The sequence below is a fragment of the Danio rerio genome, chromosome 13 (assembly GCF_052040795.2).
Source record: "Danio rerio strain M-AB ecotype USA chromosome 13, GRCz13ab, whole genome shotgun sequence".
Taxonomy (NCBI): Eukaryota; Metazoa; Chordata; class Actinopteri; order Cypriniformes; family Danionidae; genus Danio; species Danio rerio.
In genome coordinates this window covers 27,747,597-27,766,637 of record NC_141033.1, presented here as the reverse complement: position 1 = coordinate 27,766,637, position 19,041 = coordinate 27,747,597, and the positions used below count along the sequence as shown (strand labels likewise).

At 35.5% G+C, this 19,041-nt stretch overlaps 1 protein-coding gene and 1 long non-coding RNA gene across 5 annotated transcripts in view; one reads left to right on the top strand and one right to left on the bottom strand.

The window, feature by feature from the left end:
- Positions 1 to 19,041, bottom strand: part of LOC147841073 (uncharacterized) — a 360,944-nt gene that overhangs the window by 41,514 nt on the left and 300,389 nt on the right. The window lies entirely within an intron of this gene.
- Positions 1 to 19,041, top strand: part of vcla (vinculin a) — a 78,108-nt gene that overhangs the window by 14,282 nt on the left and 44,785 nt on the right. For all 4 annotated transcript variants that reach the window (NM_001442280.1, NM_001442281.1, NM_001442282.1 and 1 more), the window contains 5 exon segments: positions 395 to 465; positions 7,389 to 7,539; positions 16,748 to 16,856; positions 17,991 to 18,113; positions 18,465 to 18,625. In NM_001442280.1, the coding sequence (NP_001429209.1) occupies positions 395 to 465; positions 7,389 to 7,539; positions 16,748 to 16,856; positions 17,991 to 18,113; positions 18,465 to 18,625 (615 nt within the window).

The following is a 19,041-nucleotide window of genomic DNA, read 5'->3' as shown; positions in this document are numbered from 1 at the left end:
TGTTTAATTTATGTGTTGTGTTTTGTTTTAGTTGTGTTTTGATTTCTTTTATTTTTCCATATGTTCATTTGTGGAAATAATCAATAAGCGGGTGTGGTAATGACAGATGAGCAATATGGGTGCTTGGGTGTTGTTTTAGATTGGACAGTTGGCAGTACTGGCAGCGTCCCAGACAGAGAGAGTCCTCAGGGCTCATCCAAGAGACACAGGGCCTTATTGTGTCCAGACTCTCAGAGCGACCCCATTCACAAGCTGCATCCGTCTGGGCTGCCTGAGGACCAAAGATTCTCCATATGAGTGTCTAGAACCATTCTGAGTGGACACGCATCTTTATTTCACAAGGTCTCTTCATTTCGCATGTAGTAAACATGCTTGTTTTTGCATGTGTTTACAGGTGGGGAAGGAGACAGTGCAGACCACAGAAGACAAGATTATGAAGAGAGACATGCCATCAGCCTTCATTAAGTAAGACCTGAGCTTCCTGTTTCCCTGCAGGCATTTGTCATGTGAACATACATCACTTTAATCACTCTGAACACACACATGCACACATATGGTAGACACACAGGATGTTTTTTGTGACTTATGGGGCCTCTCCCTTTTATACTGTAAAAGGGCTTATTATATGGCCTTACCTTCTATTAAAGTTTTCCAGGAATTTCCGAATGTAAAAAAACCCCCTGTTAAGTATGATTTTAATCAGTTCTAAATTACAAGAACACAAAGCATGTCGTCATAAACTACCTAAACATTGTAATACCTAGGTGATATACATGTCGTTATAGAAATTTATGTCCTCCACCCCCACACACACAGACAAGTGTTCCACAAGAATAACAAGGCACATGCTTTTACCTTGTCAAGAGAAGTTTGAAAGGATTGTGTAAACATCTGAAGTTTTTTGTTCATTCATATTTTGAGATACTTATCAACCTTTTTCGGCATGTGGCCACTTTGTTTCATTTTTTGGTTTCACTTTCAGTTAAGGTAACTTCCATTCAAAATATCTGAAAGTATTCGATTAAAATAATAAAGGTGTAGTACAAATTATCCTTATAGTCTTCTGAAAAAACAGCATATGCTGGTTAGGTTTTGAAGCATGGCTGCTAATTATTTGGGACCAACAGATGACCAGTTAAGAACCAGCTCAAACCAGCAGCCATGCTTCAAAATATATCTAGCCAGTGTGTGCTGTTTCTTTAATGGGCTACATAATAAAATGTTAAATGGTAGTTACATTTACAGCTTAGTTTTTAAAATAATGTCACAGTTTGTATTTTAATCTGACATTTAGAATCACAGGCATATCTGTACACTGTAAAAATATCTGTTAAATACCAATTTCCATATTTTGTGATTCACTAGTTTTTCCGTTTATTTATGGTTATGAATAGCATTATGGAATGTTGATCTCTGCTCTGCCAAATTTTGATGCTGAAAATTCAACTTCAGTTTTACAAAGTGACTTTTATTGACATTTTAATAGTTTGAAATCATATTATATATAAGAAATAATGTATAGAGAAATAAGTCTGTAAAATGACAAAATGTTTTTGTACTGTGATATACAACACCAACCCAGACGATATATAATTGTAAATGATTTAAAATGTTAATAAAATCACTTTTTCAAATGCTGTAAGATTAAAGTCTCATAATGCATTCTAAAGCAAACATCACTTTTTATTCCCTACAGCAAATATTACTCTATATTAGGTATGTTTGTGACGGTATGATAACCTTGGATATAAAAATCTCAGTGTTTCACGGTATTGTGATCACTGCTCTAAAATAAGTTCTTTTTAAATGTTTTTGTAAAAAAAACAACACATTTTTCCCCATTAAACACAATATTTTTACAATATTTTCACAATAATTCATATTTATAATATTTTGAACAGTAAACATGTCAAGCTAAATAAGTAAAATAAATCATTGATTTCTGCTAGGTTAATTAGTTCTTTCATAGTACTTTACATATACCTTAGGGACAGTATAACGAAACAATTTTTGCGTTTTTAAAACCTTGACTTTTCCAAACCAAGGTAAACCTTGAAACCTTGCCTACTCTATTTACAGTACGACTGTAATATTGAAAGTAACATACAAAAATACTTGTTTTAGGGGTTATTCATAGTCGTCTGATAGTAATTTGTCCATTCTGATTAGTTTTTAAATATTCAGTGGATGAACTGTGAGGAGAATAATACAGTCTCATTGTATTCAGTTTTTAACACTTGTTTGTGCACTGATTGTTTAGTTTAATGCAAGTTTCTTCTGTAATTCACATAATGTACCATAAGGTTTAAAAAAAGGTGGATTAAGCCTGATTGGCAGCTTATAAGATTTTTGAATGCATTAAAAGTTTGAAATCATAAGCAAAGTGATTTGAAGTTTAAATAGGTTTTGTAGGGCTGTTGCGATGATTCTGCGTCAGGGTCTGAGTCATACCCTCAGTGCTGAAGCTTGTAGGAGGTTTCCAGCAAGCTTACAATGCATTATTGATAAGTCTACGTAAAAAAAAAAAAGTGTATGATTGCTTCTACCAGTGCCTCTCGGGCTGTGTGAAGTGGTGTCTTGGCAGCTGATGCAGATGGAGCAGTTAGTGTTGAATCTGTTTAATATTGATGCACTGTTTGTGACTGTCTCTCACCCTTCTAGTCATCTTTCTCTCCAATGCTTAAGTCAGAAAATCACAGAGAACACAACAAGGTGCTTGTTCCTTTGTTCTTCACACCTTAAAAAATAAAAGTGCTCAGTGACATAAAAAATATACATTTTTGAGGGATTAAATCATTGTAAAAATAACAATAATGACAGGGGGTTGGGTGATTTGAAAGACCCCCCTGACAAAGTCTAGAATTTAACTCCTATATGATTTCTCAAATTCTTGGAGAAATTGTGAAATTTGTAATAGAAGAAGCCTTTAGGATAAATTTAATTTTTAATTATTCAAGTGGCCAAATTCTGACTGAGGAAAGTTGAGTGAGCTGGCCAGTTTTTATTTGGCCATAGGCTACAGGTTTTTGTTTTTAATGTAGCGGAAACCATGCATAAATCAATAGGATTAATCTTATCTGCAAAGAATAAATGTTCATAATATCTTAATTTAGCTTAATTTAGCATGCTTTCCTGCAACTGAATTAAGGCTAAATTCAGCCAGGATAGCCTCAAAATCCAGCTTAATCCATTATTTTACTTTTGTGCCCCTCAGGTTGTGATGTATTTGTTTATGTCAAGTTAACATAACAAACAATGTCATCTATGCGATTAAATCATCATAACTGAGTGCTTATAATAACAGTTAATTACTTAATAACAATTGTCATAAGCATGGATAAAATCTCATTAATATTCACGATTATAAAGGCTTCATGACAGTCTTATGACTTGGGTGACTTGGGGAGTATGATTTGGAGTATGGCCTTTGTTTATCATTTTGTACATAATTTTATCTATTTTATAAAAACAAGGACATAAAGATTTAGGTAACAATCGAATCAATTTTGGCGTGTTTCTTCTCCATAATTTGTGCTACTGATATAAAAGATAAGTCAAATTGTGTTTCATATAAAGTGTGTGATTACCATAAAACAATCAGACTCGATCAAGCCTGTGTTATGGAGCAGGGAGTATCTGTATGAATCTGAAATGAAGTGGCTGGGCAGATGGGCTCGCTTAAAGACCCCAAAAGCCTTAGCTGACACATTTGGCACCATAAACACAAGCTGGCAGAGGCTCATCAATCAGCACACATGTGGTCGGTGACAGGAAATGTGAGCTTCTCTATATATAGGCTGTGTTGTAAGCATTGACACCCGGTGGTGCCTCATACAGCAAGGAGTCTGCGCAAGTCTGGGTCTCCACTGCTGGATAATGATGAAGAGAGACCTCCTCCTGAATATGTCATCATTCAAAAGTCCGGAAGGACGTGCTTTAATTTCTATTAATACAGGGTTATCCAGTGTCTGAGAGAAGATTTTCTACTCTGCTTGCTAGAGAGCTTTGGAATTGTTCACTGCACTTTCAAGAGTTCACACTTAGCTGATGATTATAAAGCTTGTTTGGCATGCTGTCCCGGGAGAGAGCCCTAAGCTCTTAAGATCCTTGAGCCCGGGGCTCCCTCCCGTATACAAGGCGAGAGGAGAGTTTGAGCTCAGGTAGATCTCGCCCTGCTGCAGCTCCCCTGCTGTAGTAGCTAACAGAGAGCGATTGCTCTTAAGATATTACTACTTACTAGGAGCATGTCTATGGTGGAGCCCTAAGCTCTTAAGATCCTTGAGCCCGGGGCTCCCTCCCGTATGCAAGGCGAGAGGAGAGTTTGAGCTCAGGTAGATCTCGCCCTGCTGCAGCTCCCCTGCTGTAGTAGCTAACAGAGAGCGATTGCTCTTAAGATATTACTACTTACTAGGAGCATGTCTATGGTGGCGATTTGGATTAGTCAATTAACTTATGTTGCTTGTTTTTGGACGGTGGAAGGAAACCGGAGTTTCCCGGAGGAAACCCATGTGAGCAAGGTGAGAACGTGTATTCCATACAGAAATGTTGGCTGGCTTCGTAAAGACTAAAACCAGTTGTGTTCTTGCTGTGAGGCAACATTGCTAACCACTGGGCCGCCGTGCCACCTGTCTAGTTAAAGAGAAGTAGGGGTGGAAGGGGGGTTCTTCAAAACAAACTTGGCTGGCTGTTATATGGAACTTAGGGTATTTATAGTGGCTTAGGAATCGCCTGATTGACGAATCAAAAATTGGATAATGCAAGACCAGCCACAAACAATCATAAGCACGTGATCCTCTCGAAATTAGTTTATAAATAAACTTCACAAATAATCTTGATCTGGGATTTAATTGCAGTTAAATCAGTTAAGAATGCCAACTGTTACTGAAGTCAAACGTTAGTAATTTGTAGACCTGTCTAAATAATCGACTTATCGCACAACACATGAACATGACCTCAATCGTTTTTGGTGAGAGATGCACCGATATGGATTTTTTGCCTGATAACCAATAACTCTTCAGACTGGAGGCCTATAGCCGATATGTATAGGCCGATAATTATAAATATTTCAAAATGTTACATTTTTATATGCAAGGTGATTATATAAACCTATATTCACAATTTCACATAAATCAGCATGCAAAAAATAAATTATTTCCTTTTCTTTATAGCAAATTAACATGCAACTTGACTGTTGCAAAATAAAAGGTTAAATAACAAAATGGGATTTAATCAACAAGCAAGTTAAATATATAGTAAATAAAATGAAAATGAAAGCGCTAAAGACTGAAACCAACTCAAATGTTCTTGAATAAAATGTGTTACAGTAATGTACATATGTACAAATATGTCATGTCCGAAAAAGCCTTTTTAGAGGTGTTTTGACAGTTTAAAGCCACCGTACAAGCATAAAGCTAAATACAGATTGTATTACTTTAGAAAATGCGGCATCGATTCATCCTATTTGGCGTTTTAAGATTCTTTTGAACACATGTAGCTACTGCTTGTCAATCAGACAACGCTTCTGTTTTCATTCTTGCTGTTAATTGCGGGAATGATTGCTGAAAAATTTATGATAAACCGCTGTGAGTTTCACCCAACTGCGGGCGCTGATTTGCCCTCAGAGGCAGATTTTGATCCATCACCTGAGCATTGTGAACAGATGACTTTATGACAAACACAGTGTATATTATAAAGAGAATCTGCGGCGAGTTGAGAGTTGAGAGCCCCTATGCTGGATTCAATGACCAAAGCACCTCTCCCCCGTGCTGGTGTGAAGGTTGTCAGATCAGTGTGTGTGTGTCCGATTTAGACATTGGATCGATAACGATAATCTTAAAAAAATTGAATTTATCGGCCAAAAACGATATGGCCGCCGATATATCATGCGTCCCTAATTTTTGGTGATGCAATATATACCAATTCTAGCAACATCTTAGCTGATTATGCTACCTCTCTATCTCTATTTGAGGTGTCCTTATCAGAACTGTTAAGAAAACGCTATAGTTTTTACTATAAATTACTATAGTATATTTTCATGTGGGTGTCTGACAACTGAAAATAGATCTGGTAGCAGATATCACAGCCTCTGTTACTTTCTACCATGCGCTTTTTTGTGAACATTTATTATTTTTTATTAATTTAGGATATGCGCTTTCACATTCTGATTCCAATGGCTAACTATTAAATTGTTAAAATGACTATAATTAAATTAAATATTCCTAAGAACAAAAATATGATGTGTTCTTTGGACGAGTGTGCTTGCATTATGATGCTATTGAATTGTCATTTTGGCATTATATAATGAGTGGCATAAAATGGTCTATCATTATAATATCAATAATATCATTTATAGCAATATATTCTGGTGCAATATATTGTAGAACAAAAAATAGATACCACGACAGGTCTAGTGATTGTTTGACATCGCTGTTCAAATGGTATGATGTTTTTTCGAATATTCATATTGAAACAATATATAGTATGAAGCAGTTCTACATTTGAATAAATGATTTTAAATGTGACACAAAAATTGCAGGTTGGTACTTAAAATATCTGATATACAGTATGAAGTCATAGTGTGATAGATCTTTGATACATCTGCACTGAACCTTAAAAAAAGACGTTTGCTGTTTGTTCAAGCTACAGAAACAACACAATTCTTGAGATTTATTGGGACAACTTAATTGTTTTATGTTCAATCCATTTAAATTTGTAAAAATAATTAAGTTAACATGATTCCTTAATGTTGTCCAAATGCAAAAAGTTAAGTGTACTCAAAAGTGTTGTCTTACAATTTTAAGTTGAGTCAATTTGGGTGCATACTGTACTTCTTAGTTTCATTGATTTACTGATTTAATTGGTGCTGTACTGATGACTTTCCACAGTTGATTGATCAGTTGCATGGGCACAAGATGTTCACTCATGTTTATTGCATGCTTTAACTAGTAATGTTTAGTTAATGAATGAAATAAATGGGTTCACACATTCACTGCTCTCTTTTTTATATCTGATGAAACAGACATAATATAAAAGATGAGCCTATTTTTATATAATTCCTTATTAGAGTTTTATTTGTTAATCAAATAAAGATTTCAATTTGAAAATTAGAAGTTTCAAATTGAAATCTGAATGGAAGTGTTTTCCATTAATTAAACTTTAATAAAGTTTTTATTTTGTTTTAGTTTGTTTTAGTTTTTTAAAATCCAGTATAAAAAGCTGGACTCTTTTATTATTTATGTCTCTTGCAAATTCTCATGAAAGATACCTTTATTCAACCAGCAATTTTTTTTTACTGGAACCTTCTTCCAAAAGATAATAAGACAATGTACAAGAGGCAGATTCTCAGATTTTATTTACAGCTTGACTGTATGTTTTGTTTTGTCTGTCAGGGTGGAGAACGCCTGTGCAAAGCTGGTGGAAGCAGCTCAGATGCTGAGAACAGACCCGTACTCTGTCCCGGCCCGTGATTACCTCATCGACGGCTCTCGTGGAATCCTCTCAGGCACCTCAGACCTGCTGCTGACCTTCGATGAAGCCGAGGTATGAATGGGAATCATGTCTCAATGTTAGTTTCAGTTGACGTTTCTTTCATAGCCCACTTATGATTCATACATCCTCACATTAAATGACACATTATATACCTGGTTCTTAAGTTTCATTTTTAGGCGATATTTGTACAAGTACGTGTACAAGTCTGAACGTTTTTCAGAGTCTTGAATATTATGAATGCTAAACTAACATTTCAAAGTAACAAACTCAAAAACACATCAAAAAATACTTGTTTGTCAAACTGCCAGTCTGATCCATCAAAAACTGAGCAATTATAAATGAAGATATTAAGGGTAGGGGGGAAATCATTATAGTATTGTAATATTTGCCATGACAGTACTATACAGTATATAGGACTCTCATATTTATACTGACACTATTTTATACTATTTCATTCATTCATCTTCTTTTCGGCTTAGTCCCTTTATTAATCTGGGGTTCCCACAGCGGAATGAACTGGGAAACAATTTTATACTATTTAATTAAATATTTAAATCAGTTTCTTTACAGTCCATTGGATGGTGATATTAAACTTGAGTTGTTTCTGGTGAGTGAGGTCATCTTCAGCATGCAGTTAGTTAGTAAATTAAAGATGGTGGCATCCCAGAAATTGTGTTTGTGCTTGATAATCCTATTTTGCACTGCAGCGATACAACTGAAGTGAGATAAATAAACTGAGCTTTTCTTTGGAGACATATTTTGAAGAATATTGCAATATTTTTATTATTTTTGTAAGTATATTGATAGCATTATCATTATAAGAAGATAAACATTTTTGAGGGAAATATTAGTTAGAAATACAAAGTTCTGTCATGAAACAGACTGATATGTCACAGACTGATAGGTCACCTAATCTGGTCCTACATCATTACCTACATGCTGAGAAAATTTGTTGTGGTTGCTTCAATAGCCAATAAGTTTGCTCCTCAGCATTTTAAATGCTCAGTGCTGTTCTACGCTGTAATGTTGCAGCGCGTTTTTGGAGACCCCACCTGCGTTTGGATCTGCCAAGGGGTTTACATACAGTGTTGGGTGTAATGCATTATAAATATTATAAGTACGGATATATAATAATATTACTTTTAAAAATAAGTAATATTACTTTAAAAAAATGTATCGTGGGTTACTTTTTATCTTACTTAATTGGCTCTTACAAAATATGTTCCATAATAAAAATGACCTTAGTCAGGTTGAATCACATACACAAGAGATTGTCGATTCGCACTCAATATCTTCATCATCAGGTCTGTTTTTTTTTAAAGTAGGTGAGTCAGTGTACCATTCCAGTGACTAAATAACTCCGGATATTGGTTTATTGCGAATCAGAGGTGGTATCCGGTAAATAAGTACTTATTGAAGACGCAACCTGTTTCACGACAACTAAATTTAATGAACGGTTTACTTAGAAGATCCAGTAAAAAAACAATCGATTCATTCGCGAATCGCCTGTCATCAGTACAGACAGTCAGAAACAATGACAGGCCGGAGACCTAAATTTTCACCATGGATTTTTGTCATTTTGAACTCATTGAAAGAAGTGGATTGTCGTTAAGTGTAGATTATAAGCGACTATGTTTTGTGATCTTGTGTAGAAGCGACTACATTGTGTAATAGAGTAAGATTCTTTCTCTTTTGGGAAAAGATTTACACATTTGTGAAGAAATTCATTCGACGTATAAAGCTCAAAGATTTATTTAGATTTGGGTATGTTTTTTATCGTTTTACTGTTCATTTTATAACATTAAACATTTTAAAGGTTTAAAACCTGTTTTTGTCTTAATAAATTATTTCATTTTAGTACTCTTAGGCTTTATTGCAGTCTTTATCTCAGTGGACAGTGAATCTACTTAACTAATAACACAAAACATTCAAAATTAGCAAACACATTACTTTACATGCCTTCTTGAATCTGTAAATACAGCATGTGTAGCTCTGGACTCTGAAAGTTCTCAAAATATAATTTTATCCTACTTTTTTTAAAGGAAAATAAAGGTGTAGGTTATAGGTGGTTGTTAAATGTAGAGCTTCTATATACAAAAAGAAAAAATACCTGCAAGTTCTGAAAGAGATCAAACTTCAGTCAGGTAAGGAAAAGTAATACAAAAGTAACTCTAAAGTAATATAAGGCATTCATTTCCATAAAAAGTAACCAAGTAACGTAATTAGTTAGTTTTTTAGGAGAGGAACTCAATATTGTAATGCACTACTTTTAAAAGTAACTTTCCCCAACACTGGTGCATATATTATGTTTGAAACAGACGTTTTTTATATTCTTATAGAGCATGTCTGTGAATACATTGGCAGCAGCGAGTCTCGGTACTTGCTCTTCCATAACATTCAAAGCAGCAGCAGCGTAGCAGATCTACTCCACCAAGACAAAACACATCAACAGTGCCATATGCAACTTAGGCTCATTCTGAAAACGTAGCCCCGTGTACGTTTCTGGAGACTGCGAAACACTGCCAATCGACTGACCCACCCTCCTCCTTCCATAAACCCAACCAATTTTACCGATTGACCCAGCACCCACCCGCTTACTTCCCTGAACCCAACCAACAATTTACAAAAGCCGTCCAGAAAAAGAAAAGCCCTCGTCTGATTTTTACAGCGTTTTCTGATTTTACCACATTCTCACCCTGTTATGAACTTGTTCGCTTTATTTTTTGGATTCTGTTTTTTTTTACCTAGTTTCTGGAACGATCTTCTCCACATTCAAACCCGGATCATCGTCTAACTGGACAAACTGGTAAGCGCTTAGCTGGTAAGCACCAAAAGGAACGGCGTCATACCGCCCCATAGCGTTCACTTAAAAAATTAAATGCAGCCATATGTACCTCCAGCTACATAATTCGCGGTCTCCAGAAATGTCCGAGTGACTACGTTTTCAGAATGAGCCTGGGTTGGCCATATCTATATTCTTTACCATACTAAATCTCTTTGCCAGTTGTCATGACAAAGATATTAATATTTTATCTTTGAGCTGATTATGATATGATTTTTGGATTTGAATATTGCCTGTGCCCTTTTAATGTAAAAACTAATTATATTCTATGTTGAATACTTATCTGACCAAAATAGACTGATTTGTAAAACGTTTATTTCTGTCTACTGATTTATCAGTTCAAGGCACATCCTGAATTTCAATTATTCGGATCGTCTTCACAAAAAGCTTTTGTTCCAGCCTAACAACATTAAACATATAGCTTTTTTTGGAGCAGAGTAAGTGTTGATAATGTGCTTTGCTCCACATATCCAGCCTCCCCTGTGTGTCGACGTGTGGGCGCAGTATAATGAAGCTCATGCACACAGAGCACATGATCTGAGCAAAGCGTCTCGCACACACTGTGTCTTCTCTCAGAGCGAGTTACTTTTGAAGTTACTGCTCCTGCGGGTCACAAGATTTCACATCACAAGACAACACTGAACACTGTAAATAGGCTCGTAATATACAGTGCCAATCATAAATGAGTACATCTTAGCAGTTTTTTCAGAGAAACATCCATCTTGATTTTTAATTAATACTCTTTTGGGATCATGTTTAATGAGATATTTGTGCAAATGCAGTTTATTGGTTTTTACATTAGGATACCAAAGGCACAACTGGAACTGTTCAAACGAAATAATTTAAGATCATGGTGCAAAAATAAGTACACCCCAATGAATAATAAAATGTCATCATTAAAAAAAATCAAGGAAGCCGTAAAAAAAAGATTAGATTTAGTTAAATGTTTTGGTAGGTTGCAAATATTTTTGCGGCGTTTCATTTGAATTTATATGTATTTTTTCATCATAAAGATGTTAAATGACCACACTAAATATTCACAGAAAAATATACTAATTATAATAAAGTTTGTAATATAACAACGTTTTTCATTCATTTAGTCAGAAAGTCTCTCAAAGCATGTGCCCACAACCGAAAATGCAACCTTCTGTGAACAGCAACAACCCAGAATTGAGATGCAGATTCAGAGTTCCACGTAAGGCGGTTATTAATAAGCAAATAATACAAATATTACATAAATGTTAGGTCATGTAACCCTGTGTCCTAACAACACACTACGTGATGAGCTTTGCCGTCATAAGCAATTAGGCTGTTTGCACCAGATGAAACACAATAGAAATTTAAATACAGCCATTTACAATCACAGAATAGTGCACTTACTGCACTCCAGCGAAATAGTAAGGTTTACAATTGAATAAATACATATTTAACATCTTTAACATTATTAAATGTACAGGCTGAATGATTGATATTTGTTGGCTTGCACTGAGTCACAGTTCTGAAGTTCAATTTCAAACGCTTTATTTTTAATATAATATTAATAATATTTTATTAATAATTATTAATATTTTAATTTATTTTAAATATAAGCCAATTTTAGGTGTTTGTTAAGACAAAAACTCATTTTAGAATGGAACAGATTTCTTCTATCACTTGCCATTGCTTTTAGTTATAAAATAGTTCAAATCAGTCTTAAATCAGCCTTTAGGCTCGAGAGTCAGGCACACTCACTCCAATCTGGACTCATCAGAGGAGGAGCCGAGTGAAAATGTGTTTTGATCTAGGGGTGCAATACCTAGTTCAACAACTGGGTGTCAAACTTACAAACTGCACCTTTAATAATTACTGTGCTATCATAACATGATCACATATTAATAAATCATTATAACAATGCAAAAAAGTTGAAAAATTAAGGGTAAAAAAGCTGTGGTTGCTGCTGTTTAATTGTTCAACAGCGGGAATGTAAATTAAATTATGAATATTGTGTTAAATTACCATATTTCCTAAATGTTTTTGACATACACCACTGTTTTGGAGTAGTAACATCTACACAAGACAACTTTGTAAAAAAATACAAAAAGACAAATACAAAATGTCCATAGCTTATGATGACTAAATAAATCGTTGCGTAAAGCATATTATGGATAAGTTGGCGGTTCAGTCCCCTGTGGCGACCCTGGATTAAAAGGGTTGCTAAGCTGAAAAAAAATGACTGAATGAATGAAAACTAAAAAGTAAATAAAATAAAAAGTAAATGAACTAAAAATGACCATAGTAATGTCTTGCAGGGAATTGGGGAAAGTAAATTTACGGTTCTTCGCCATACATCTAAAGGAAACTTACAGTTAACCAGGCTACAGATTTGCATTGTAACATATTTACAGTTTTTTTCCGTTGTCAGGGAGCACAGGTTGTGTGGTGTGTATGTTATGTACTGGTAACATGTTAGATCATCGGTTTGTGGTAAAAGCAAATGCTGAGCTCTATTAATAGAGCTGCTATCATCTTTCTCAAGGAACTGTGCTGTTCACAGGGCATTGAGTAAGCATGCTGTTGTGGTACTATGGTATTATGTGGGTTTTTTGTTTGTGACTGAGGCCCACAGAATAAAAAGCTTGTCATCAATTTATGTCACGTGCCTAAATATTAGTACTGTCAATTCTTAAAAAACAATCACGTTAGTCACAATACATGTTTAACTGTGATTTTAAAATAAAGAATTTAACTGTAAATGTGCAGTGTTGAAATATAAAAGCAAACAGAAACAGATCCTCTAATTTTATTATTTGAATATTCTTTGTAGCTTTTATTTTTTACACTCCTATAGTCCCTATATTGGGTGTGCTTTTGATGTCCTGAGCAATGATGTGTTCATTTGCTGTATTTTACCTTTATCTTACAATGATGGCAAGGGGCTCAACCTTAAATGATTAATTTGCGTTGAAGAAATAATAATGCATTTAAATTTGACAGGCCTATTAGACAAATATCATTGTTTTCAAGTATCTACAATGTACTGTATGTTTCCATAGTCCACAGTGACTTGTTAAGCATATTTACCATAAAGCATGTTAGCTGATTTCGCAGGACAAATGTGAAGCCTCCCCTCCGTGTGGACCAAAAACAAGCATTTTCAGATCTTGATAAGTGTAGATTTAGTCAGTGCCTAAAGAGATAGTTTACAAAAAATAAACAATTCTGTCATCCTTTAGTCACCCTTAAATTGCTTCAACCTTGCTTGACTTTATTTCTTCTGTTGTTGAGTTTATTTCTTCTGAAGATAATGTTGGAAACTGGTAGCCATTGACTTCCGTAGTAAATTTCTTTCTATTTTGGACATCAATGAGTTTCCAACACTCTTTAAAATGTATTCTATTGGTTTCAACAGGAGATAGATACTCAAACTGGTTTGGAACCATTGTAATGGGAGGTAATACTGAGTAAACGGACATTGAGTTCATTTGGGTAAACTATCCTTTTAAATCAGTGGTTTTCAATTCTGGTCCACCCACCCCCTCTGTCCTTCACACTGGTTGTTTCTCAATTCCAAGAATGGAGAGAACGGACTTGCTTTCTTGTGAAGACCGGTATTGCCAAGTTACCTTGGAAAAACGAACTTGGGAGACTGCAAGAACACCTTGAGAAATCCTGTGAGAAATGAGATGTTGCATTCTTCCCTGGTTCTTCCTGATGTTTGTGTGACCTTCACGCTTTTTTAATGAAAAATTATTTGTACATTACAGCATTCACACAACGATTTATAGTTTTTCCCCTTTTTCACAATAGCCGCATTTCCACTATCAGGCCAGTGCGAGCCAGGGCTTATATTGGGCCAGGCCGGGCCAATTGCCCGGGAGGTTGAGCAGTGAGGCCGAAATCATGTCGCATTTCCACTGTCGGGCTAGTAGCTCGCAGCGCATCACGCAAACCCCGCCCCCAGAACATCCCCCGAATCGAACGTCACTCAACCCGCCCACTTCAACGAGAATCATGCAGATAAAGCACACCATCACATCATCACGAAACTATTAAAATTAGGACAACCAAAACAAACAAATGACACGTTACTGTACAGCAGTACAACGCATGTCTATACGCCCATACCTGTGTGTTTTCATTCATCATATTCATTTACTCGCCGTCCGACTATTGGCATCGAAATCCAGTGGTCTTGCCACTAACGGAGGAACCCAGCGCAGGGAGCGCACACATCCATAATATAACACCAGATATAAAAATTTTTCCATTAATAACTCTATATAAAATGTATTTTATAACATCGTCTAGACAGAATCTGTCCTATATTCATCCCAAATGCTCCGGAGAGAACTGAAACATGATTTTTTTCCCCCTATAGGCTTTATGACACCTAATAGATGATTCCCTTTATTTAAAGATGTTGCTTATTATATCTGAAGTAAAGGAAAGTGTTCAGTGTTTCAGCACATAGCAGCATGTAATAAAATATAGCCTATATTTCGTTGCGCTAAGCAGCTATGCACTAATAAAGCTCTTTATGTATTTAAAATTTCCTTTTTTAATTTTACCATGTTATATAAAAACGTACACACTTGTTTGAGGACACAGAACACATTTTGAACTTGCAGTTTTCCTTGTCAAAAAAGTGCTGCGCAGATGGAAGACAGAAAAAAAGGTCGCCTATTTCTGCTTTCACTCACCCCGAAAATGCTCTGTTTGCATGATTTGATTAATTTCATCGTATCAAAATACTATATAAATAATATTTAAAACATTTTCCGGTGTTTATTTATTTATTTATTTATTTAGAAAATATCTAAAATCTTTTTTTCAATGAGGCTTTTGAAAAATGAAAGTTTAATATAGCTTTGAAACAGTTTGATATAGTACCTAATTGTTTTATCTATAGCTTTTGTTAGTTTTATATTAGTTTATTTATTTAATGTGATTTTATTATAGGCCTATCTGATATTTGTAATTCTTTAAATTATTTCAATATAGGGCTATTTTATCTAGATATGACACTATTGTTTTGAGCATACAAAAGTGGACATGAAATTTGTAAAGTTTAATGTATTTCTGTTGTATTCATATAGTGTATTATCTCTAAAATAAATAAAAATAATAAAAAAATAAAAGAAAAAAGCCGCGCGGCATCAACAGAGCTGTGAAGGGAGCGCTCTTTTCCTCGGTCTCACACACACACACACACACACACAGGCATCTAAACGCGCAAAAACACACTTATTAAACTTGACAAAACCTCTTGAAAACCTTTACTCTCTGCTGTGTCTTTAATATGGTGTAAAGATTATTATGCGTTATTGAAACATCAAAGATGCAGCAAAGAAAGATCATTTTATGCAACAGCCTTACATTTAAAAGAGAAACATAAGGGTGATCATATGCAGTTAAGACCCCAGCCTATAATTTGTTCCAGATATTTTCTTTCCCTTATTTATTTATTTGTTATGTGTTTGGTGCATGTACTCGTGTGCGATCGGAAAACTGTCCCCACCTCTCCTTTCACTCCGCCCCGAAGCCCCGGCTGGCCCTCTTTGGCCCAAGGTATTCGGCAGGTCGAAAAAGGCCGGCCGCTGGCCCCATGAAAGCCCCGATTTGGCCCGATTAGGCCCCGGAAGTGACAGTGGAAACGCGACTGGCCTTGGCTCGCCCTGGCTCGCTCGCTTTAGGCGCAATAGTGGAAACGCGGCTAATATATACTATGCATAAAGAGTTTACAAATCTACAATGCACAATATAAATAAAACTCATTTTAATCCGAATTTCAGCAAAAAAAAAAACACCATTGACTATAAAGATTTTTATGGTAATGTTTACTTTTACCGTCTCATTTAGGGTAACTTCTGAGATAAATAAGTTATATATCTGAACTTTAAAAATAAATCTATATAAAATGCTGCGCTTCCTACCTCCTTTATTCAGCTGCAATGACTTCTAGGACTTCTAGTGCGAGTTCTGTGATTAAGTCTGCATTGACGTATCATCGAACTTTCACATGTCCTCTGTTCTTGCCGTCTTGAGTTTTGGAACTGAACTTTGGCAGTTAATGATGATGTTACACAAGAACACAAGCGCTGAACAACGCATATTAAGAAACAACCAATCATGTATGTCTTTCTTATTTGACACACAAGAACCAGTTCATGAATCCATTTGTTAACGAGCTGATGATCTGAATCAGGTGTGTTAAGTAAGCAACGCATACAGTGGCTGCACGTCTCACATATTGTTTTAGGGTATTATATAGTATGGAAGTATGTGACGTGGCCATAATGTTGAAGGGTGTTTGGGGTGGGGGGGGGGGGGGGGGTTAGAGGGTAGGGAGGGGGGTGTTAATAGCACAAACATCTTTAGTTTGATTAACAAGAAATATCTCTACTGACAAATTTGTCTCTTCTTTTCTGTTTTTTGAAGGTGCGTAAAATTATCCGCGTGTGTAAGGGCATCCTGGAATACCTGACTGTTGCAGAGGTTGTGGAAACCATGGAGGACTTGATCACTTACACTAAAAACCTGGGACCAGGTACTTGTGTTAAACACTTTTATGTTTCTATTTCATTGTATTACAATTTTAAGGTTAAAGTTTAAAATACATTTTAAAAGTTGATGATGTTGACATCATTGCTCATGCAGGTGGACAGTTTGCAACAACTGTTTGCACGAGTGATTGAATGATTAATTTCAGACACTTTTATGGTTTTATTACAGCTTTTGGTTAAATGTCCATCCCTGGAAAACTGATTATTTGTACATCTCCTCATTAAATGTGTTATATATTTCTGTAGATGTGATCCTTTTCAGTTGCTGATAGACTTGATCAGCATTTGATCAGATCTTGATTTTAATAATATTTAATTCTTGAAAAATTTTAAGTATATAATTTTTGAATACCAGTTTAAATATATTAGATGTTTATTTGTTCACAGATTTTTTTTCCATTTAAATAACCTGTGTTGTAACACTTAATTTATAATAAATCTTTAAGACATCACTATAGCCACTAATATTTAGTGTATTTTAATAGCACTGTTCAGATGTAATGTTTTAGATTTGTAGAATGGTGGACCATTTATGCACATTTACTTACACACCTTTTTGATTTTTGTGTCATGTACTTAATGTTTATACTATGTCTCACTATTACTTTTTTTCACACCTTTGACCTCTACATTATCATTAGGCATGGGTTGGTATAAGATTCTGATGGTATGATAACCTTGGAATAAAAAAATCACGGTTTCACAGTATTGTGATTACTGCTCTAAAATAATTTCTTTTTAATGTCTGAGTTAAAAACAAAACCTTTTTTCAATATTGAACACACTATAATTTATTTTGAGAAACATTTATAATATTTTGGAGCAGTAAACATGTCAGGCTAAATAATTTAAATGAAACATTGACTTCTGCTGTCTTCATTTGTTTCAAATACACAGATTTCTTCACAATTTAAAATGACCTTGGATATCTTTTCTGCTGGTTATACTGTTGTCCTAAAAAAATTGTGAATAAAAAATCATGCACACACATCTTTGGAACGATATAGCAGAAAATTTTGATGGTTTTAAAACCTTGACTTTTCCAAACTACAGTATAGCTTGAAAACAGTTATCGTCCCATGCCTAATAATCATTGCATTGACTTGTGCATTTTTTAGGCATGACGAAGATGGCAAAGATGATTGACGAGCGGCAGCAGGAACTCACACACCAGGAGCACCGCGTAATGTTGGTCACCTCCATGAACACAGTAAAGGAGCTGCTGCCCGTGCTTATATCAGGTCAGACACCAGCTGTGTGTGTGCTGCATGCAGTCTCCATGTGCCAGCCCGTTGATATGGCAACACTGATAATTGGAGCCATTTAACCGCCTTGCAGGGAGGGATAGATTTTCCCTTCATCCAGTTGGCTTTCTGCTGTTGGCTCAGCAATAAATAACCAGGTTGATGGCAGCTCATCTTCACACGCAACAAGGCTTTTAATGCCGATGTTTGCAAATATGTCTACTCGCATAGTGATAATTAGTTGCCTGATTTTTGGACTCATCAAACATGAACTGCACTCTCATAAAATATAAAATAGTTTTAGATGAAACTGAGGACTAACAGAATTTGTTTTTTGACATCCATCAGCCATTAAAATCTTTGTGACAACCAAGTGCACTAAGAGTCATGGTGTGGAGGAGGCCTTGAAGAACAGAAACTACACGTTTGATAAGATGACAGCTGAAATCAACGAGATAATCAGAGTGCTGCAGCTCACTTCATGGGACGAGGACGCCTGGGCAAATAAAGTATGAGCCTTATCACATACAGTACATGCACACTGCTACAAGCCCATCTTTAACGGTTACTACCTTTAACGGTCCTACACTGGAATCGATGGCTCAGTCAACTCATTACTTCAACTTTTTCAGATTTTTCTCAGTTTTTAAAGAAGAAACATTACTTTTTAAGTGTAAAGAAGCAAACAATCCCATTCATTTTCTCCCATTTGATTTCTAATTATAATACATCCACCTTGAAAGTACATTTGGACATTTATGAATGTTAGTAAAAAAAATTGTCATTTTAACTGAATATACTATTGTAGACAATTGACCTTTGGCTAAGCCACACCCAAAAACCGCCACCAACCAATTGTGGCTAAGCAACCGTAGTTGCGCGCAGGGGCTCTGTCAAGCTTTCGAGCTAGGGAAACAGGCCAAAT